Here is a 23,232-nt window from a genome sequence, read left to right as displayed (position 1 = left end):
TAGATGACCTCCTGAGGTCCCTTCTAACTCTGATATTCTATGATTCTAAACTGTCACTAAAGCAAAAGTAGTCGAGTCTATTTCATCTCTTACTAATGAAGACAACCTACCAAAATATAAGCCGATTGCCATGGAGCTTTATGTATTTGGATTTATAATCATAAATATACTCTGGGAGCTCTTACATAATGTAATGTTCATAAAACATATTTTAACAAATGGCTCGTCCCACTCCTACAAGTTAAGAAATGCCACAACTCACTTCTAAGACTGATACACCACTGCCACAGCTTCAAATACAGCTACTACTTCATGACTTCTTTTCCTTTACCCCACTCCCCAAAATGGACAGGCACCAGGGGAATTTTATTCCCAATATACTCCTGCCACTCTAGTATCCCAGTGCCTCATAGTCATAAACAGATTTTATCCTCACAACAGCCTTTTGAGATAGGGAAGTTATCATTTCTGTTGTACTCATGAGGAACTGAAACATACGGTTGATTTGCCCAAGGAAGTCTGTGGTAAATCAGGAACTCAACCCAGATCTCCTGAGTCCCAGTTCAATGCCCTACCTACTACACCAACCTTCCCACCTGCATCAGTGCTGTCAATGCCCTTGCCCTGCTACCTGAGTCAACACAATTTTCATCAACTACTCCCTGAGGAAATGAAGTCCAGTAAAGGGAAGTCTCTGTGAGATCTTTGTGGAAACTCCAAAAAATGTGAGGAATCTGAGGCACTGCCATTGTGAGGATCTTAGGCATCGCCATTTCCATGTCACTGAGTCTGAAGCATTAGGCCTCATCCTCTTTTCAGCAGTAGCCTTGTCTCAGTGGAAAAGACAGAAACGTACTGATGCTGCTGACCTTCTACTGTAATGTTCACTGCAGGGAACAGGTTGAACATGAGACAGTTTTGTCTTCAGCCATCAGAATGGGGAAGGCTGGTAGTAATAAAACTTTACAACTTCCCAAGCTGAGTGTAAGTATCCAAATATCAATATTCACCCAACTCATGAAGTAGATGCCTTCTGGTGTTGATGGTACTTGATCCCAGCAGTGGAGAAAGAAAAGGAAAGGAATCAGGCTCAAGAAAATGATGAAGAAGTATAGAATATATGATTTTCATAAGCACCATTACAAAATTTCTATTCTGTCTCATGCACAATTTGGATACTGTAGAATTTAAACATTTGGGTTTCTGTTTTGCTTAACCTGAACTCTGAATTTCTTAGGTGAGTGATTTTTAAAAATTATTATGTTCTTGTAACAACTGTATTATTATTAATTATTATTTAAAACCATTACGTTACTGATATTTATTCTCCTCAACTCTAGTTCAAGACTTTTTTTGCCTATACAATATACAAATATTTAGAATTTTACACCATGATCCTGCAATCTGTTATGCACGTGAGGTCAGTGAGGCTCCACCTGAATACACCAGTCTACCCATGTACAATGAGTTGAAGGTCTAGGACCTTAATCTGGTAAAGAAAAAGGCCTGATCCTGCTAAGTGCTGAAATAAATGGCAGTTGAGATCACTGAGCACCTCTCAGAATCAGTGATCAAAAGAATAAAGTGATGACCCAACATGGTTAAATATAGAGGTATGTAAAAATGCATTTTAATTTTCCCCAAGTGTGACACTTAAACCACGGACCATGTAAAAATCAGTTAATACAGAAGGTTACACTATGCTAATAATCCCATATTAAAGTATATGATACGTAAGTGAAACAAATCATAGCAACCTATGACAGGGCACTCACCCTCACACTGACAGAGAGGAGATTAACAAGCTCCCCTGGGCCTGTTCAATTCCAATGTGGGGCACCTGCAAGGCTGGTGAGGATGGGAGGGGCTTAAAGGGAAAAGCTGCCACAGGAAGGGGGGGTGAACAGGAAGAGGCTAGCCTACCTTAGACAGGTTTGCTGAAAGTGAGATAACAATCCTCTCTGCTCCTGAAGCGGCAAGAACCAGCCACAGAGCAGTACACCCCATAAGGAGAGGCTAGACCCCATTTAGACTAAGACCAAAGAGTAGACCCAAGAAGACTGCATGAGTTCCAAGCCACCCTTACCTCTCTTTATTTTCCCATTAACTCTCCTCTTCTCTCCCATACGGGAGGAGAGGGGAGAGGATTCTTCTTTTGTTTGTTTGCTCCAAGAACCCGCTTGGGGGAAGGACAAAAAGACAGCATAAAGACCTGAAATGGAGCCTGGAGGGGACTTGAGGGGACCCTTGCCCCCCTAAACAAGTGGTAATATAATGTGTTCACATGTAGAACTTTATGTAGCAATGCAGAAAATACAGTACTTTAATACTTTTCAGATGCATAACTGAACATAGTTTTACTATATGACTGTTGAATAATAATGTTAGGAGTTCCGTTAAAAATACAGGGCCGAGTCCTGCTCACCTTACTCACAGTCATAGTCCCCAATAATTTCATTGAGATTACTTAGAAAATTACAGATCATGTCCTCCATGCTTTGTCTATGCATCAGATTAAAATCTGTCATATTTTAATTCCATTTAACGAATATTTATAAGATGTCTCTTATAAATCCTAACAGCATTCAGAAATATCCTGTTTTTAATGTACTAATAATTACTGACTAGGAAAACACAGGTACTGCAAACAAAAACTGTATTAACAGCATCAGACAAAGCTCAAGACAACAAACAAAAACTATTTTATAAAGGAAAACAATAGAAATAATGATCTCCAAAACAGGCATTTCCTGGCAGTTAATGACCAGGTGTGTTTAGGGCTTGCGGCTGATCATTAACTAACTGTTAGCTAACCTCCCTGCCATTTACTGCTTAAAGAAAAGGAGTATTTGTGGCACCTTAGAGACTAACAAATTTATCTGAGCATAAGCTTTCGTGAGCTACAGCTCACTTACTCCATCAGATGCTTAATTATTCCCATCAGCATAAGATCTCAATTTCATTGTATCCACAGAAAACAGCAAACACTGATCTACAAGACTTGTATGTAATTCTACACAATATGTCAGTGTTTAAGGGTTTTAAGGAAATCAGGTAATGTAATAAGAACAGTACTTTTGCCAGTTACTTTGTGAAGGAATTCGTGATAAAGGGTGAGATGGAAAAGTATAATAGGGAAAGCGCTTTGTTATGCCACAAAAATATTACTCTCTCTTCTAGATAACTATAAACTATGCATCACTGGAGCATTTAGGTATCGGTCAACAAAATTTTGCATACTAAAGGCCAGCAGGATCAAGCATACACAGTAAATTCTCATCAGGCTGGTAACTTCCTACCTTACAAGTTGCAAATTAATTCCATATCCTAGTTATATATTATTCTGTATGGCAAATAAGGCCCTTATCCTGTAAGCACGTCCACCCAAGCTGACCTGCTTACATGACTGGGTCCTATATTTTGTTCCATTTAAAATGTATGGTACTATGTTGAGGTATTAATACAGTTCCTACTTTACTTTGTACCATGTAAGAGTTTACAGAGTTCAGGTGTTGTGCTGTACATACCCCATGTTCTTTAGCAGCCAAAACCACTTTAAGAAGAGTATCTTCCTCGACAAATGGCCTCACAGCATCATGGATAATCACTACTTCTGGTTTCTGGAGTGGACAGCTGGAAAGCTTGCTCTCTGGAAAGATTTTCAGTCCATTGAAAATTGACCGGTGGCGAGTCATTCCACCTTCTACAACCGTAATTCTTTTGTGGCCATATTTTTCAATGATAGACTTCATTGTTTCAATGTTCTCTAGAGACACCGCCACAACAATATCCGATATCCAGTTTATTCTGTAAGAAATTGTAAAGAAGCATAAATATTGTTTGCATGCATTCTTAAATAAAACTTTGAGCACCTGGATTAGGATTAAAAATAAATACATTCTTGTTGCAAGAAACTTTATTATCAGTAAAAATATTAACATAATGAAGCACTTCCCAACATTTTAAAGTTGCTATATCAGTTTGCTACTTTAAGGTTCTGATCCTGAAAAAAGAGCCATGTGGGTGGACCCTTCCATCCAGATGGAGCCCCAATGAAGTCAATGGGATTCTGTGCAGGAGTCTGCCCACACATAAACTGAAGGACTAGGGAGTAAGACTTCAGATATACCAGACAGAAATCTCCTCGTCAACCAACCTTATCAACTAATTGAGTCCAATCCCATTCTGGGTCCCAATGACCTGTCACTTCCTTTTCAAATGTGTGTGCACTCTAACCAACAGTTATAGTCTTGCTGCTCTTAACCTCAATCTCATATCATTTGGTACACAGAATTTTGGACTATTCCAAGTTCTACTGTGTATCAGAACACATACAACTGAATGAGAGTCAGACAGCAAAGAGACTCTGGACAGATGCTAGAAAGTGAATCACTGTCAAGGTAGAGATGGACAGTAATATGGAAGATGCTATGTGAGTCAAACAACAGTGGTAGAAGCTAGATGTTAAAATATGGTTATAATGTAGTATTGTAACAGTGGTCTGGAAATAGTGGTATTCTGCATATATATTTACCTTTTTATAAAGCTAGTTTCACAAAATGTACAAATATTTAAGTCCCACAACATTGTTTCGACGATGAAGACAATAATCTGATGGTTCTTAACATTATTTAGATAAACTTTTTGGGGGGGGGGGGTAGTGGCGGGGCAGGGGGGGAGTTTGCTAAATGTGCTGACCCCAAAAATAGCACTGTGATGGACACAGAGAAGAACCTACCTAGATTAGATTTTAAAAATACACTAATCTGAACTGGTTGAAGTGCTGACTGAAGTAACATTATTTATACCTTGGTTATGTTCTATATATGCATCAGAAAAAGATCATGTTCATGTACTGCATTTCAAAATATTTAACAGCATAGTCCAAGTTCATTCATTTCCATGTTTGTTTCCTAAAACTCTACGCAGACAGTATCTAAAAAACCCAACCAAATAAAATCAGTATATCATTTCCATGTGTACAACAATTATTTTTTTAAAATGGAAACAATACATGAATCTAGCGAACTGTGGAATGAGAAGGAATTTCCTCTAGCACCCTCCTTACACAAAAATAGGCAAACCCAAAAAATAACCCCACTGAAACGATACAATAACTGGGTGGTTCCAGGGGGAATTTGAGGCAGCAAGGAGCACAGTGGCCAAAGCAACTGCCCAGGTTCTGATCTACTGCTCCCTCCTGCTGACTTTGAGCATTCTCAATGCAAATAACAAGTTAACGATACTTTTGGTTGGGACCATATATTTTGTCATATCTAATTCTTTGGATTGTTAAGAACAGCCATACTGGGTCAGACCAAAGGTGCAGCTAGGCCAGTGTCCTGTCTTCCGACAGTGGTCAATGCCAGGTGCTTCAGAAGGAATGAACAGAATAGGTAGTCATCAAGTGATCCAACCCCTGTCGCCCATTCCCAGCTTCTGGCAAACAGAGGCTAGGGACACGATCCCTTCCCATCCTGGCTAATAGCCATTGATGGACTTATCCTCCATAAATTCATCTAGTTCTTTTTTGAACCCTTTTATAGTCTTGGCCTTCACAACATCCTCTGACAAAGTGTTCCACAGGCTGACCGAGTACTGTGTGAAGAAATACTTCCTTTTGTTTGTTTTAAACTTGCTGCCTATTAATTTCATTTTGTGGCCCCAGTTCTTGTGTTATGAGAAGGAGTAAATAACACTTCCTTATTTACTTTCTCCACACCAGTCATGATTTTTTTGACCTCTATCATATCTCCCCTTAGTTGTCTTCATTTCCAAGCTGAAAAGTCCCAGTCTTATTAATCTCTCCTCGTTTGGCAGCCATTCCATACCCCTAATAATTTTTGTTGCCATTTTCTGAACCTTTTCCAATTCCAATATATCTTTTTTGAGACGGGATGACCACATCTGCAAGCAGTATTTAAGATGTGGGCATACCATGGATTTATATAGAGACAATATATTTTCTGTCTTATTATCTATCCCTTTCTTAATGATTTTCAACATTCTGTTAGCTTTTTTGACTGCCGCTGCACACTGAGTGGATGTTTTCAGAGAACTATCCACACAGACTCCAAGATCTCTTTCCAGAATGTTCACAACTAATTTAGACTCCATCATTTTATACGTATAGTTAGAATATGTTTTCCCATGTGCACTCCTTTGCATTTATCAACACTGAATTTCATCTGCCATTTTGTTGCCCAGTCACCCAGTTTTGAGAGATCTTTTTGTTGCTCTTCACAGTCTGCCTGAGACTTAACTATCTTGAGTAGTTTTGTATCATCTGCAAATTTTGCCACCTCACTATTTATTTACCCCCTTTTCCAGATCATGTATTAATATGTTGAATAGGACTGGGCTCAATACAGACCCCTGGGGACACCACTATTTACCTCTCTCCATTCTGAAAACTGACCATTTATTCCTACCCTTTGTTTCCTATCTTTCAACCAGTTACCAATTCATGAAAGGATCTTCCCTCTTATCCCATGACCGCTTACTTTGCTCAATAGCCTTTGGTGAGGGACCTTGTCAAAGGCTTTCTAAAAATCTAAATACACTTTATCCACTGGATCCCCCTTGTCCACATGCTTGTTGACAACCCTCAAAGAATTCTAGTAGATTGGTGAGGCATGATTTCCCTTTACAGAAACCACGTTGACTCTTCCCCAACAAATTATGTTCATCTATGTGTCTGATAATTTTGTTCTTGATTATAGTTTCAACCAGTTTGCCCGGCACTGAAGTCAGGCTTACCAGCCTGTAATTGCCGGGGTCACCTCTGGAGCCCTTTTTAAAAATTGGCGTCACATTAGCTATCCTCCAGTCATTTGGTACAGAAGCTGATTTAAATGATAGGTTACAGACTACAATTAGTAGTCCTGCAATTTCACATTTGAGTTCCTTCAGAACTCTTGGGTGAATATCATCTGGTCCTGGTGACTTATTACTGTTTAGTTTATCTAGTTTATCAATTTGTTCCAAAAACTCCTCTAATAACACTTCAATCTGGGACAGTTCCTCAGATTTATTACCTAAAACAAATGGCTCAGGGTTGGGAATCTCCCTCACATCCTCAACCATGAAGACTGATGCAAAGAATTCATTTGGTTTCTCCGCAATGGCCTTATTGTCCTTGAGTGCTCCTTTAGCAGCTCAATCGTCCAGTGGCCCCACTGGTTGTTTAGAAGGCTTCGGGCTTCTGACGTACTTAAAAAAAAAACCTGCTATTACTTGTTGAGTCTTTGGCTAGCTGTACTTCAAATTCTTTTTTGGCCTTCCTAATTATATTTTTACACTTCATTTGCCAGAGTTTATGCTCCTTTCTATTTTCCTCAATATGATTTAACTTCCACTTTTTAAAAGATTCCTTTTTGCCTCTCACTGCTTCTTTTACTTTGTTGTTTAGCAATGGTGGCTTTGTTTTGGTTCCCTTGCTATGTTTTTTAATTTGGGATATACATTTAAGTTGAGCCACTATTATGGTCTTTAAAAAGTTTCCATTCAGCTTGCAAGGATTTTACTTTTGGTGCTGTACCATTTAATTTCTGTTTAGCTAACCTCCCCTTTTTGTGTAGTTCCCCTTTCTGAAATTAAATGCTATAGTGTTGGGCCGCTGTGGTGTTTTCCCCAACACAGGAATGTTAAATTTAATTATATTGTGGTCACTATTACCAAGCGGTCCAGCTATATTCACCTCTTGAACCTGATCCTGCGCTCCACTTAGGACTAAATCAAGAATTGCCTGTCCTCTTGTGGGTTCCAGGACTAGCTGTTTCAAGAAGCAGTCATTTAAGGTGTCAAGAAACTTTATCCCTGCTTTCCATCCTGAGGTGACATATACCCAGTCAATATGGAGATAGTTGAAATCCTCCATTATTATTGAGTTTTTTATTTTAACAGCTTCTCTAATTTCCCTGAGCATTTCACAGTCACTATCACCACCCTGGTCAGGGGGTCGGTAATATATCTCTAGTGCTATATTCTTATTATTAGAGCATTGAATTACCGTACATAGAGATTCTATGGTACAGTTTGGTTCATTTAAGATTTTTACTTCATGTGATTCTATGCTTTCTTTCATATATAGTGCCACTCCCCCACCAGCACGACCTGTTCTGTTCTTCCGATAGATTTTGTAACATGGTATTACTGCGTCCCATTGATTATCCTCATTTCACCAAGTTTCTATGATGCCTATTATATCAATATCCTCATTTAATATGAGGCACTCTAGTTCACTCATCTTATTATTTAGATTTCTAGCATTGGTATATAAACGTTTTTAAAACTTGTCACTTTTTAGCTGTTTCCCATTACATGATGTAATTGAATGAGACTTTTTTTCATTTGACTGTTTCTCATCAGATCCTACCTGTATTTTATAATCTTCTCCTTACTAGGACATAGACAATCTCTATTAGAAGATCCTCCCCTAAGGGATGTCTCTGTCCAAACCATGTGCTCCTCCGCAGCTGTCGGCTGTCCCCCAGCCCTTAGTTTAAAAACTGTTCTACGACCTTTTTAATTTTAAGTGCCAGCAATCTGGTTCCATTTTGGTTTAGGTGGAGCCCATCCTTCCTGTATAGGCTCCCCCTTTCCCAAAAGTTTCCCCAGTTCCTAATAAATCTAAATCCCCCCCTCCCTACACCATCATCTCATCCACGCATTGAGACCCTGCAGTTCTGCCTGTCTAACTGGCCCTGCGTGTGGAACCTGGAAGCATTTCGGAGAATGGTACCATGGAGGTCCTGGACTTCAATCTATTACCTAAAAAGAAAAGGAGTACTTGTGGCACCTTAGAGACTAACAAGCACTCCTTTTCTTTTTACGGATACAGACTAACACGGCTGCTACTCTGAAATCTCTTACCTAGCAGCCTAAATTTGGCTCTCTCCTATCCTTCCCTATGTCATTGGTACTTACATATACCAAGACCACCAGCTCCTCCCCAGCACTACACATAAGTCTATCTACATGTCTCGAGAGATCTGCAACCTTTGTTAAATGTGTAATCTTAACATTGCAATAACATAATGGTTTTGTACTGAAAAATCAGACATGATCCTCAGCACCAAGCCCCCTTTGCTCAGACTGACAGTTGAGGATTCTCTTATTATAATACCACCCACCCCACCATTTGGGCATAAGGGGTTCATTGGAGGCAGGGGCAAAGCACAAGTACTCTGGTTAATCCTCAGTAGGCTAGTGTCGTATAGAGCAATCCCGAGACTCAGTGCTTAAAGTGGTCTGAAAAAAAGTGGGGAGGCCTATCATAACACCCACTGAAAATTTTCATGCACTTAATACAGACAATTCACAATTTCTTTTATATAAATATTACATAATTACATGCAACTTAGCTCATTACGCTATTTATACTTATTTATTGTTATTGTCTTTAAATGAGTCAACAGGCCTCATACAAATTCTTAAAACAAAATATATCCTGGGGGGTTGGGGCATGGGGGGTGCAGTGAGATTCAGTGGGGTTGAAGTCTCCTTCTTGGGCTGGGGGCTACACTAACATTGTGTGAGGTCTGGAGTCTCTCTGGGAATAGGGCGTTGAGGGGTGCAGTGAGATTCAGTGGAGTCCATAGAGAGACCCTCAACAAGGGGTGAAGTGACAGTTGAGGTTGCAGGTCTCACTGGGGGTGAAATGAACAGTAGGGTTGAGGGGATCTCTGGGGCTGGGAAGATTGAGTACAGTGACAGTGGGATTGGAGGTCTCTCTCAGGGGTCAAGGTGCAGAGACAATCAGTGGAGTTGGGGTCTCTCTAAGGCTGGAGGGGTGCAGTAACATTCAGTGAGTGAGGTTGGGGGTAAAGTGAGAGCAGGACTGGGGTGAACTGACAGAGTTGGGGGACCCTCTGGGGCCAGGCAGGGGTATAATGACAGTCAGTAGAGTTGGGTGTATCTTGTTGAGGTACAGCGACTGTGGGGTTGGGGATCTCTCTCAGTGCTGGGGTGCAGTGACAGTCAATAGGGTTGGGGGGTTCTCTCTGAGGGTGCAGTGAGTCCCTAGGATCTGTTCCAGAGGTGCTGCCTCTGCCCTCTTTTCCCATCCCTACTGTTTTGCTGCTCCTCATCCCATCCCTCCCTGCTTGCCCAGCTCTAATCCTGTCCTACAAGGTGCTGAGAATGACCCATGAGAGAATGACCCATGCCCCCTGTTGCTCTCCCCAACTTCTAGGCTGTGCTGAGGTTGAAGCCCTCCAGAGCTACTACATATGCTGTTTCCCAGGCTCCTTCAGCTCCCATCCCCAGGCTGTTCTGCTCATCCAGGTACACAGCCCTTGGTGTGTGACCAAAGGGCTGACAGGACAATGAGTGGGCAGTGCCTGCACATGGGGAGTACAGCAGCATCCTGGTAGCTGTATGGGGCAGCAGCAGGCACCTGGGTGCTGTATGAGGTAGCGGCTCTGCGCCCCTCAGCAACTCCCCCATTCACCCCACCTTTAAAAAAGTTTTCCTGGGATCTGTGAACTTTTCCCATGCTCCCCCAGGGGTCGGTCCTGGGGCCGGTTTTATTCAATATCTTCATAAATGATCTGGAGGATGGTGTGGATTGCACTCTCAGCAAATTTGCGGATGATACTAAACTAGGAGGAGTGGTAGATACGCTGGAGGGCAGGGATAGGATACAGAGGGACCTAGACAAATTGGAGGATTGGGCCAAAAGAAATCTGATAAGGTTCAATAAGGATAAGTGCAGGGTTCTGCACTTAGGACGGAAGAACCCAATGCACCGCTACAGACTAGGGACCGAATGGCTAGGCAGCAGTTCTGCAGAAAAGGACCTAGGGGTGACAGTGGACGAGAAGCTGGATATGAGTCAGCAGTGTGCCCTTGTTGGCAAGAAGGCCAATGGCATTTTGGGATGTATAATTAGGGGCATAGCGAGCAGATCGAGGGACGTGATCGTCCCCCTCTATTCGACATTGGTGAGGCCTCATCTGGAGTATTGTGTCCAGTTTTGGGCTCCACACTACAAGAAGGATGTGGAAAAATTGGAGCGAGTCCAGCGAAGGGCAACAAAAGGATTAGGGGTCTGGAACACATGACTTATGAGGAGAGGCTGAGGGAACTGGGATTGTTTAGTCTGCAGAAGAGAAGAATGAGGGGGGATTTGATAGCTGCTTTCAACTACCTGAGAGGTGGCTCCAGAGAGGATGGTTCTAGACTATTCTCAGTGGTAGAAGAGGACAGGACAAGGAGTAATGGTCTCAAGTTGCAGTGGGGGAGGTTTAGGTTGGATATTAGGAAAAACTTTTTCACTAGGAGGGTGGTGAAACACTGGAATGCGTTACCTAGGGAGGTGGTAGAATCTCCTTCCTTAGAAGTTTTTAAGGTCAGGCTTGACAAAGCCCTGGCTGGGATGATTTAGTTGGGGATTGGTCCTGCTTTGAGCAGGGGGTTGGACTAGATGACCTCCTGAGGTCCCTTCCAACCCTGATATTCTATGATTCTCTACTCCACCCCGACCCTTCCAACACACACACACACTTTAAGCATTGCTTAGTCTGTGTTAACATATCCTGTAAAGAACAGGATAGGGGGAACAGAAACGTGGCCCCACTAGGCCAAGTGTAAGTATCTACTTCTAAATTAGAAGATTATCTACAATGATTTGAGTATTTTTTATAACTACGGAAACAGCATTAATGGTTTTAGAGATAATTTTAAAAAATTAGTTTCTGCTTAAAACAAAGAAATAAATGGGAACACAATTATTAAAATTCTGCAACATAAAAAATATTTTCTACTTATATGTGATCAATCTGCTTTACTGTCAGGAAAAAAAGGCCTCCACAACTCCCTAGTATTAAATCTGTGCAAAAATTGTTACAAAGCCTGAAATCATCTGACACCTTGGTTTCCCGTTTCACTCCATGTGAATCCTTCAAGTGTACTTCAGTACAGTCATACATCTAGCCATAAAAATCTTCCACTTTTGCATGATTTTGACTCAAACCTAGGGCAAACTAATTGAACTCAACTCAACTATTCTTTGCATGTTTTGAGTTAAAATTAAAGCAAAACTCAGGGAGAAAGGCATACTCACATTAATAGAAACTAAAGAAGAGATTTGTGCTATCCCTTGCTAAACTGCAGAACTCCACACAGTTGTGAGATGGTGCGAAAGCAAAATCTGGTCTGCATTTTCACTAGTGACAGACTGATACACGAATAGCATTCAAATTCCTTGTTCTGAAGCCAAATGACACTGACCACACTGCAGCTATCATATGCACAGTGTCTCGTGGAGAGGTAGGGAAACTGGTATCTTAATTATCTTTTGCACCATCTAACAATAAAATTTCAAACTCAATAAAGGCAAGTGAAAGGTACTTCACGTAGGAAGGAAAAATCAAATCACACCTACAAAATAGGGAATAATTCTCGTGGTGGTAGTACTACTGAAAAGGATCTGGGGGCTCTAGTGGATCACAAATTGATTATGAGTCAACAATGTGATGCAGCTCCAAAAAACAAAACAAAAAACCTAATAATATTCTGGAGTGTATTAACAGGAATGCTGTATGTAAAACATGGGGATTATTGTCCCACTCTACTCAGCACAGGTGAGGCCTCATCAGGAGTACTGTGTCCTATTCCGGATGCTACACTTTAGGAAAGATGTGGACAAGTTGGAGAGAGCCCAGAAGAGAGCAACAAAAATGAGAAAAGGTTTAGAAAACCTGACATATAAAGAAAGGTTAAAAAATTGGGTATGTTTAGTCTGAGGGGGGATCTGATAACAGTCTTCAAAATATGTTAAGGGCTGCTATAAAGAGAACATTCTCCATGTCCACTGAAGTAATGGACTTAATCTGCAGCCAGGGAGATTTAGGTTAGATATAAGGAAAATCTTTCTAACTATAAGAGTAGTTAAGCTCTGGAACAGGCTTCTAAGGTTGGGAAATCCCCATTACTGGGGGTTTTAAATATATGTTGGACAAACATGTCAGGCATGGTTTAGCTTTACCTGGTCCTGCCACAGCGCAGGGGGCTGAACTAGATGACCTCTCGAGGTCCTTTCCAGCCCTATATTTCTATGATTCTTTGATAATGGTAGAGAAGAGGGACATTATCAGGGCAGACTATGATCAGCCATTGCCTGTACGGTATAGGAAGGCTCAATGCCTCCACTGGTGCAATCCACAACAAAGTGGCAGGGAGGAGTCACAGCTGCACCCTACCTCTGCACAAACCCTGTAGAAGGCTGAGTGCACCCCTCTCCACTGAGATCAGGGACAATCCCTTCTTGAGCTTACTCTGGGATGGTGTGGCTCTACTTAGGGTACGGTAGCCAATTTTGGTTGGACATATTCCTGGAGGCTTCATCACATAACATAATCTTTAATTAAAGATTACTCTTTAATTCCTGGAGACTCCAGGACAATCCTGGAGGGTTGGCAATCCTAATTTAGGGCTGTGCCTTAAGGACACAATCTAGTCGTATAAAAGCATAGGTGGCCCAGAATGATTAAAAAGGAAAGAGTCCATGCTTTGATCCATACAATGGCACTACATCCAAGTGATTATAAGAATGATGAAAAATATTAATATAGTATTGTTTTAGTACACTGCAGATTTCTCATTAACAGGAATTCCATGTCACACAGCTGCATTGACTGTTGAGGATCTGATTATAGACACATTTCAAAATTATTTAGTGACTCTATATGGAATGTCAACAGACAGTCAATATAGCAGCAGAGTGCTTAATTCTTTCCTGAAACTGTTCAACTTCTATCTTTTGATGGTAAACTTCACCAATTTAAAAAAAATTCAAAATCAGCTTGAAAATTTTGTTTTAAAATGTCAAATATCATTCTTTCCTTTTTTTCAACTATAAAAAAACTTTTAAGCGGAAGCTTTCAGTCTGGTCTGATCACATATAATATGAAAAAGAATCTGTACAATGCAGTAACTGAGAAAGAGATCTATTCTGAGCTCCCAAAATGCTTTATAGTCTGCCATATATATACACACACATGAATCAAAAATGTTATAGAACGGGATAATCCCCAAACAGTATAGACATGAATCCTAGTTTGGAAAACAACTTCCAAATGAGTAAACAAGAGATCAAAATAATGGGCCCCCAACTCTGATCATTGAAAAAATCTGGAGTAACTTCTTTGAAGCCATTTCAAAACTGAGATCACTGAAGTGCAGAGGATTCCCCCGGCCCCCACATCCCCTCCAGATTTCTAATGGTCACCTCTTAATGCAGTTCAATAATTCCTATAGTTACAGCAAGCCAGATCCTCAGCTGGTAGAAATCAGCAAAGTTCTCAGTGGAACTACTCCCATTTATATCTGTTGATGATTTGGCCCAACATATTTGACCAGCAATTTTGCAGGTCTTTATTTGGCTCTATGAAAAATATTTATTCTTCAATAAGTTTAACACCACTGAAAAATGTTTTTCTGCTAAATGTACAAGAAAACAAAACTGCTGCATTAGTGTTATTAACAACACTCCAAACCCACTGTTTAGATTTTTCTCTCCATATTGCTACTTGCAGAGTGAATGTGTTCCTGCTTAAATGAAGAATTTATCTCAGGTTTCCCTTTTCTTAAGAAATAAAGGAAGAGAAGCATTGGTGTTTAAATCAATCAAGTCTTCAAGCAATGGTAAATTATAGAATCTGACACTAGCTTGAACTCCACAAAAAAAATCTCTACTAGAAAGAGTAATTCCAGAGGAAACAGAAAAGGAGTACTTGTGGCACCTTAGAAACTAACCAAAGTGAGCTGCAGGTCACGAAAGCTTATGCTCAAATAAATTGGTTAGTCTCTAAGGTGCCACAAGTACTCCTTTTCTTTTTGCGAATACAGACTAACACGGCTGTTACTCTGAATCCAGAGGAAACCTCTCTCTGTTAAAGTTGTTTGGACATCATGAGGACTTACCATAAGAAACCTGGACAAAAACTGGATGAACTGACATATCCTAATAAAGATGGCCAGCATTGTGACAAATATGGCAATATCCTGCAATATCTTTGGGAGATCTTACCATATTAAGTTTGTGTATCATTGTGGGATGGGGATTGTTTGTAATTTCATTGGAGAAGGTATCAGGGGAAGAGCTGGCTCTCAGCCTGGTCACAAGGCAACCCAGCAAGCTCAACTGGGCCCTGTGAGCCCCTACCCCTACACTTCCTGATTGGGCAGGGGGAGCCAGCAGGCTGCTATCTGAGCCTTGCAGCAACACTACTCCAGTGGCTGCTCAATATGTACCATGCCTGCAGCTGTGTTTATCCCGCTCTCACTACTGCTCTAAGCCCTGCTCTAGCTCAATTCTAGTTTCTGACTCCTGACTCAGACTCTTGGCTGACTTTGACTCCGTCTTACCCTTTAGCTTAAATGTGATTGCTGACTCCTGGCTCTGACCAGATGTCGGTTTACCCTTTGGCTTCAAACTCCAGTTCTGATTTTTGGCTTGGCCCCTCAACCGCAACTCCAGTGTCACCTTTGGACTGGAGTCTGAACCCTGGATCTTTGCCTGCCATTACTCAAACTACCACCATAACCACCAGGGTAGGTTTGGCTCCACCTGCAAGGTAGGCTGCCTATACCCTGGCAGATTACAGTAGGTGACCACAGCCCTCCAGGAACAAACAACAGTTGGGGCTGATTAGGGAAATCCAGTCAATTTGTAACACTTCTACAGAGGTACCACCATTGAGAGAGACTCACACAGAGTGGTTCAAACTGGATTCTCCAGAGACCAACAAAGAAAGGATTTTAGGGTAAATAACTTGAATTGAAACTGACACAGACCCTTCTTTCTGATCCAGCAAACACACAGGACACACTGTCCAAAGAGGTGCCCCACTCCTTAAGGACAGGTTTGAAGGACTGGCCACCTCCCAGACCCCTTGTTGGAGCTGGGGCAGTCTTCAGTAAGCTTATTAGCATGCATGAAGGATCTATCACTGTTCGTAATGTTTTCTCTGCAAATGTTTTATTTTAAGAATAAACTCGCTTGCTTAGAAAGAGCTGGGTAGTACCTTTATAACAGTAGGCAATTACACTGGTTATCGCCTTGGAGAAGAAAAGCAAAGCAGGCCTGCTTAGGCAGTCTGACTTGCTGGGGCACTAATAGTAAAGCAGGGAATTGTGCAGCCTTGAAAAACCCCAGTCAGGAAAGAAAGAGATGCGGGTATCTGCCCAAAAAAGGTGATGGCAGGGAGAATGAAACCTAAAAGTGTTGCCTTGCTCAACCAGGAAGGGAGAATACAGGTGCAGTAGTTCTGAATGGTGGCAAGTGTCCTTAGGAAACTATCCTAGTGCAGAAAAGCAGCGAGGTCTATTATCAGAGCATATATGAAGCGAGGAGTTAGGGCTTCTGGGCTTTATTCCTCAGCTCTTCTCATTGGCTTGCTCTGAGACCTATGGCAAGTCACTTAATTGCATTGTATCTCCATTTATTCATCTAGAAAAGGGGAACAGTAGCAGCATTTAACCTTAAGCCTGTCATGAGGCTTAATAACTCAGAGTTAGTCAGTTGTCCATATTCGCACTGAACAGTGACAACACCTGACTCCACCCACAACTGCAGTGAAATCAATGGGGCTATACTGGCAAAGTAAGGTATAGTTAACATCAGGATAACAACTTGGCCCCTAATGCTGTTTAAAAAACACAGATATTCAGTTAATATATACCACTTCTGAAATAGTCTTATGTGATACCGACACACAAGTCTGCCAATGGAATTTGGCATGTGAGATTTCAAGTCAAGTAAGAATACGTTATGGGAAGCCAGAATACAATATGTGAAGGACATAACCGACAAGCCTCAAAGGAATTTATTGTAGCAGATTCTTGGCAGCATGAAATCCTTTGACATACCTGTTCATGTTTAAACCGAGTAACTAGCTGGAGTTCAGCTTCCTAATCTTTGACAACACAGGTTTTTCTGCAAGATTGAAAATGTATGGAAAGGTATATTCCCACCTTTCTTTAGAATTGGAAAGTCTGCCTCCTGCCACTAGGCATATGTGAACAGACAAGACACTCTGGCGGCATTGGAACCAGAAGGTCTTGGGTCATTGCAAAGTCCCTTCAAGGAAAGTATTTTTTTCTGTATATTTTGAATACTGAATTCATAAATCAAATGGGTGATCAAAATCAAATGAGAAAAAAAGTGTGCAATTTTACTTTTGGATATTCATAGCAGATATTGGTCCACTAACTATATTCTGTTACATTTGCACTGAACAGAATGATGGCCAATGAGTTTGTTAGCCCAGGACAGGGGTAGGCAAACTTTTTGGCCCGAGGGCCACATCTGGGAATAGAAATTGTATGGCAGGCCATGAATGCTCACAAAATTGGGGTTGGGGTGCAGGAGTGGGTGAGGGCTCTGGTTGGGGCTCCGGGGTGGGGCCAAAAAAGAGGAGTTCAGGATGTAGGAGGGGCTCCGGGCTGGGGCGAGGGCTCGGGCTCCAGCTGGGGGTGCAGGCTCTGGGGTGGGGCTGGGAAGGAGGAGTTTGGGGTGTAGGATGGTGCTTCAGGCTGGGATCGAGAGGTTCGGAGGGCGGGAGGGGGATCAGGCCTAGGGCACGGGTGCGGTAAGGAGTGCAGGCTCTGGCTGAGAGTGCAGGCTCTCAAGTGTGGTGCAGGAGGGTGCTCTGGGCTGGGATCGAGGGGTGCAGGAGGGGGATCAGGGCTGGGGCAGGAAGTTGTGGTGTGGGGGGGGGGGAGAGGCTCAGGGGTGCAGGAAGCCCTTAGCTCAGGCAGCTCCCGGAAGCAGCAGCATGTCCTATCTCTGGTTCCTACGAGAGGCGTGGCTTGGTGGCTCTGCACACTGCCCTGTCCGCAGGCACTGCCCCCATTGGCTGTGGTTCCCAGCCAATGGGAGCAGCACTAGGGGCAGGGGCAGCATGCAGAGCGGAGGCCCCTGGCTGCCTCTACTTCTGGGAGCTGCATGGAGCGACCCCAGACCCTGCTTCCCCCTTGGAGCTCGAGGGCTGGATTAAAACAGCTGGCAGGCCAAAGTTTGCTCACCCCTGGTCTATAGTATGTGTCTCTCACATTTTAAATTACGCAAGGTCCAGTCCTGTGTAGTATGTTAACATTTGAGACTACAAATTAAAGATTTATTACACATCCACAGACAGTCACATGTCTAAAATCCAGCAACCTTGTAAAATGGAAAAAATATTAACTGCCGAAGTGTCCTGATACATGAATTCTTTGCTTCAGCAGAAACAAAGAAGAGCCACAGATGCAGCCTTACATTATGTTAGTTATCAATTTACAATTCAACTGAACTTTAATTAATTCCACAAGATACTTCATGTTTTCTATTAAGGTAGGGTATTAATGCATATGTGATGCCAGGGGCAGGAATAAAGGAGGCCTGTAGTGATTTCTGATAGAGAGCACTGCATTTCACACACACACCCAAAACTGGAGGATGTGAATTCTCCCTCTCTCTCAGGAATGTCAATCAGCACTAACCCCACTTTCATTGCCAAAAGCTTTGGCTATGGGCAGAAAAGTAAACTCAGGAGAATCATATTAGGAACAGTCAGAAGTGACTTGTTTAATTTAACTGGATTTGATTAATATATAAACATTTTGATGATATCAGAGAGAAATACTTGCTTGTCCCAAATATGTAATTCTAACAATAGCTATATTGTTGTAGAAACAGAGCCAAATTCACCATCATACAAGTGGATGCAGCTCAGGCTCACCACATCAGGAGCTGCACTTGTTTACTCCAGCCCTCAGTAAAACCCATGAATTTTTTTCAGGAGTAGAAATAGAATTGGTTATGATTCTGAGTACAGGTGGGGTGGGGGCTTCCCAACTTTGCCAAGTGTATTTGGGAGCGGGCATGCAACAAGAGACAGCAGCTCCAGGGATACGACGCAGAGGACAGACAAGCCCAGGGGAGAAGAGATACATAAAGGGGCAGCAAACGAGCTGAGTATGCAGGAGCTGGGGGAGCGGGAACTCAGCAGGTGACGAGTCCTGGAGCGTGAAGCCGGTGGCAAAGCGCCTCTCAACGGGGGGCGGCAGGAGGAGACTAGCTGGTGCCAGAACCCCAGGGCGCGATCTGGGGCTCAGAGGGTGGCCGCTGGACTGGGGGAGGGGGTGACAGGGGCAGAGCCCCCCCAGGCTGCGGCAGGCAGGTGGCTCGAGGTGAAGGCAGAAGGGAGCAATAGGGAGTTTAATCCCAGAGGGTGGGGTGCCCAGTCTGGGGGCAGAGAGGGAGGGAGGAAGGGGGGCCGTGTCCCGAGGTGTAGGAGGGGCTGGACTGTGGGGCGGAAGGGAGGCGGCAGACAGAACTGGGGGGGGTGCGGTGGGGGGTTAGGGGAGCCATGTCCCGGGGGTGGGTGCTGGAGGGGGTGGGGCGGCTCTTTACCTCTCCAGCGCCCGCACCGTGTAGCTGATGAGCGGCCTGCCCAGCAGGGCACAAAACTGCTTCGGGGTGGCGCCCCCAAGGCGCTCCCCGCTCCCGCCCGCTGGCAGCACCGCGGCCACCGAGGCTCCGCTGCTCAAGACATTCCCTGGCTCCATCACGGGCCTAGGCCTCGAGCGTCCGCTCCCGAGCTCCAGCGGGAGTCCCCCAGACCCGGGGCCCGGCGGGGGCGCAGAGAGCGGGAGCAGGGCAAGCGGCCGATTCCCTCGCCCACCCGCGTCGCTTATCTCCCCTGCAACGTCCGCGATCCAGAGAATCCAGCCTCCCCCCCGGGACTGGCCCGACTCGCCCAGGCTGAGTGGGCGGCCGCTCCCCGCATGGGCCTAGCGCGTCACTCCCGCCTGCCCTGGGGTGGCCGGCTCCTTGCCCTGCAAGCGGATGAGACCCTGGGGGCAGCCCGGCAGCTGCCCTTTAGGTCGCCGAAGGCGCGGGGGGAGGGGAGGGGCGCAGAGAAGGCTTCCGCAATGCGCTTGCGCAGTCCGGCTGCACGCGGGCGGGCGGTCTCGCTCTTTGCCGCTGGTCTCCACATGGGGAGCCGGGCTATGCCCCAGCTCCCCGACTCCCGCATCCGCCCCCTGCCAAGCCGCGGAGCCGCTGTTTGCAGCTCCCCATCCCCTGAGGTCCACGCTGGCCTGTCCTTGCGTGTAATTTAGTGCAGGCCCAGGGCTAGTGTAATCCTTGGCGCCCGACTGGGGCCTGAAGAGGCCAGCGTGCAGCAGTGCCCGGCCCCCGGCCCCCGCGGGCTACTAGTCCTGTGCCAGGTGGTGCGTTGCTGGCCTGGTTTTGCAGTGACGAAGCGGGGCGGGTCCGATCTGAGCCACAAGTACAAGGTAGTGGAGAATTCGCCCCAGCCAACTGGTTCTAGCCCACTGTGGTGATAGGTGCCCGAGAAAAGCATGTCCCAGTGCTTAGCTCATTTTTTCATCTTCAGATAGGGTTGCCAGCTGTCCAGTTTTTGACTGAAACGCACGGTCGAAAAGGGTCCGTGGCGGCTCCAGTCAGCACTGCTGACTGGGCCACTAAAAGTCCGATGGGCAGCGCAGTGGGGCAAACGCAGGCTCCCTGGCTCTGCACGGCTCCCGGAAGCAACCGGCATATCTGGCTCCTTGTCACAGGAGTGGCCATGGATGCTCCACTCGCTGCTTCCACCCCCAAGCAGCAGCTCCGCAGCTCCCATTGGCCAGGAACCGCAACCAATGGGAACTGTGCAGGCAGTGCCTGCCTGCAAGGGGTGGTGTCTGCTGGCGTGGGCATTGCACAGAGCCCCTTGGCCACTCCACCTAGGAGCCAGACATGCTGGCCGCTTCCGGGAGCCACTTGAGGTAAGCACTGCCCAGCTAGTGCCACACCCTGAACCCCCTCCCATACCCAACCCTCTGCCCGAGGTCAGAACTCTCTCTCACACCCTAACTTCCTCCCAGAGCTGGCATCCCACCCCCCAAGCCCTGAGCCCCTTCCTGCACCCCAAACCCTTCATCCCTGTCCCCACCCCAGACCCACATCCCCAGCCGGGAGCCTGCACCTCCTCCCACACCCTGAACCTCTTGGCCCCAGCCCAGAGCCCCCTCCTGCACCCTGAACCCCTCATCCCGGAGCCCGCACCCCCAGCTGGAGCCCACACCCCCTCCCAACCTCTGGCCCCAGCCTGGTGAAACTGAGTGAGGGTGGGGGACAGCGAGCAACGGGGGGGGGGATGGAGTGAGCCAGGGGATGGGCCTCTGAGCGGGGGTGTTCAGTTTTGTGCGATTAGAAAGTTGGCAACCCTATCTTCAAAGCACTTTTTAACTATAGTCTTCACAGCATTCAGCATGGTAAGATGTGGCATTTCTTTATCTAACACACTTGTCTCAGTTATGTGATTCAGCATTTATGAAACAAATAATTTACTGTTTGTAAAAGGATGAAACCTGGTTCTTTGAGACCTGTCATTTAGATCCAAATTTCCCAGCATAAATGGAGCAGAAGGAAGGACTTAAAATTGCCCTGCTAACTGGAAAGTCAGCCATTGATACCCTCTATGGCAGGGTGGGAAAACTTACTGACCTTCTCAGCCGCATATAACAGTTTTCAGAAGTTCAAGAGCAAGGGCATGCCTGCTAGAGCTTGGGGCTTCAGCCCCCAAGGGGCACCTGCCAGGGCTCAAGACTTCTGTCCTGCTATTGCTGAAGCCCCAAGCCCGAGCAGGAGTGCCCTACAGGGATGAAGCCCTGAGATCCTCCTTGCCACTGAGCAGAAACCCCTACCCCACCACCCTACTGCAAGGCAGAGGTCCCAACCTCACCCCCGCACCACCCCAGTCTGATAGGTGTGGGGGGCCTCCGTGAGCCACACTTTAACTAAAAGAGCTGCATGCGACTCATGAGCCACAATTTGGCTGCCTCTGCTCTATGGTTTGGAGAACAGACTGAATTTGGCAGCACTGCATCCTAATGTGAACAGAGGCTTACTACAGTGGGAGAAAGAATATCACTTTTAGCACCCCGTTTTAGTCCACAAAAGTATTGGTTCATTCCCACTGACCCCAGGAGAGAGATGCTCGAAGAGCAGCCATTGCATGAAGATACAATAGTAGCTGATACAGTTTATCCTTATGAATTTATAGGACCATGTTCTGGCTTCCATGAGGTTACATGGGGAAAAGTGAATGAAGTAAAGGAGAGCTGGTCCATATGTAAATGTTGCATCTGGGTAATAGACAAAATGCAGCATAAATTGATGTGCATAATTTCTTTACTCAAACTCCCTGCCGTGCAGTCTAAGTGGCTTTAAATCCGTGTGGATTCGAGTTAAATCATGATTTAAATCACTAGTTAGGAAGACTCGATTTAATTATGGATTTCTACATAAAAGTGCATTCTTGTTGGTTGTTATGATCTTAATACGTATTCTTCACAATTCAGAGATAGATATAGGTTTCATTTTTAGAACATACACACTATACATTTTTAAAGTGATTTATTTTGAAAACTTCTCAGATTAGTTTTACAGCTATATCAGAAAATGAATGATTGTTTATTTCATTTACCAAAGGTAATTGAAGCAGATATTTATGAAGTCATTGAGAGGTGAACTATCTCCAGTTCAACAGGTTAATCATTAATATTTGGAAGATTTTCTTGCCATGCTGTATTAGAAGGAGAACATCACCAGGCAGACATTTAAATTGTTTTATTTAACTAAATCAACGTTATGTATTCTGGATTTTTTTCTTTAACAGCAAACATATAATAATTAAACAAAACAAGCATATGAATTTTTGAATTTAAACATTTAAGTTTTATAAAATCAGGTTTGCTTTTGTTAAAATTGTTTTTAACTAAAATAGTTAAATGACAAAAAAAAACCAGAAAAATTAAATCGACTATGTCAGCCAGGTCAACATGAGGAACTTGAAATATTGACTTCTGTAGCTAACTCAGTCGTCTTCACCTTCATTTTCCTGTTTGTTCGTAATCTGGAAAAGAAAAAAACAAGCTTTCCTGCTTTTTCAGGCCTCAAACGATTTCTCAGTTTGGAATGATTTAGTCCAAAGGAAGAAAATATTCTTTCTACATCGGCAGAAGAAGCTACTACTGTTAAAAGTGAGATTATCACTTCAACGGTCTCTGAATCCAAATGCTTAAGTGACTTCCACCAGTTCACTGGGGTAACTTTCTTTAAAACATCAGCAGCAAACGTATATTTCTTGACTGGTTCACCCTTAGCTCTGAAGTTTATTGTAGTTGGCATTATGGAGGGATGATTGTCCATGTCATAGCCAACTCCTCTTCTTC

At 44.1% G+C, this 23,232-nt stretch overlaps 1 protein-coding gene across 5 annotated transcripts in view; it reads right to left on the bottom strand.

The window, feature by feature from the left end:
* The window catches only part of CRPPA (CDP-L-ribitol pyrophosphorylase A), a 201,659-nt gene extending 181,067 nt beyond the window's left edge, over positions 1-20,592 (bottom strand). For 2 of the 5 annotated variants that reach the window (XM_073333801.1, XM_073333804.1), the window contains exons 1-2: positions 19,403-20,589; positions 3,528-3,807 (exon numbers count right to left, since the gene is read on the bottom strand). In XM_073333801.1, coding sequence (XP_073189902.1) covers positions 3,528-3,807; positions 19,403-19,557 — 435 coding nt within the window. In that variant the 5' untranslated portion in view covers positions 19,558-20,589. Of the gene's footprint in view, positions 1-3,527; positions 3,808-19,402 lie in introns of all 5 variants that reach the window. The other 3 variants (XM_073333802.1, XM_073333800.1, XM_073333803.1) reach the window with 3 other exon arrangements.
* Positions 20,593-23,232: the final 2,640 nt, after the last annotated feature.

Source organism: Lepidochelys kempii, chromosome 2 (assembly GCF_965140265.1).
Source record: "Lepidochelys kempii isolate rLepKem1 chromosome 2, rLepKem1.hap2, whole genome shotgun sequence".
Taxonomy (NCBI): Eukaryota; Metazoa; Chordata; order Testudines; family Cheloniidae; genus Lepidochelys; species Lepidochelys kempii.
The sequence above is the reverse complement of the archived record's forward strand: the minus strand, read 5'-3'. Positions and strand labels throughout refer to the sequence as shown.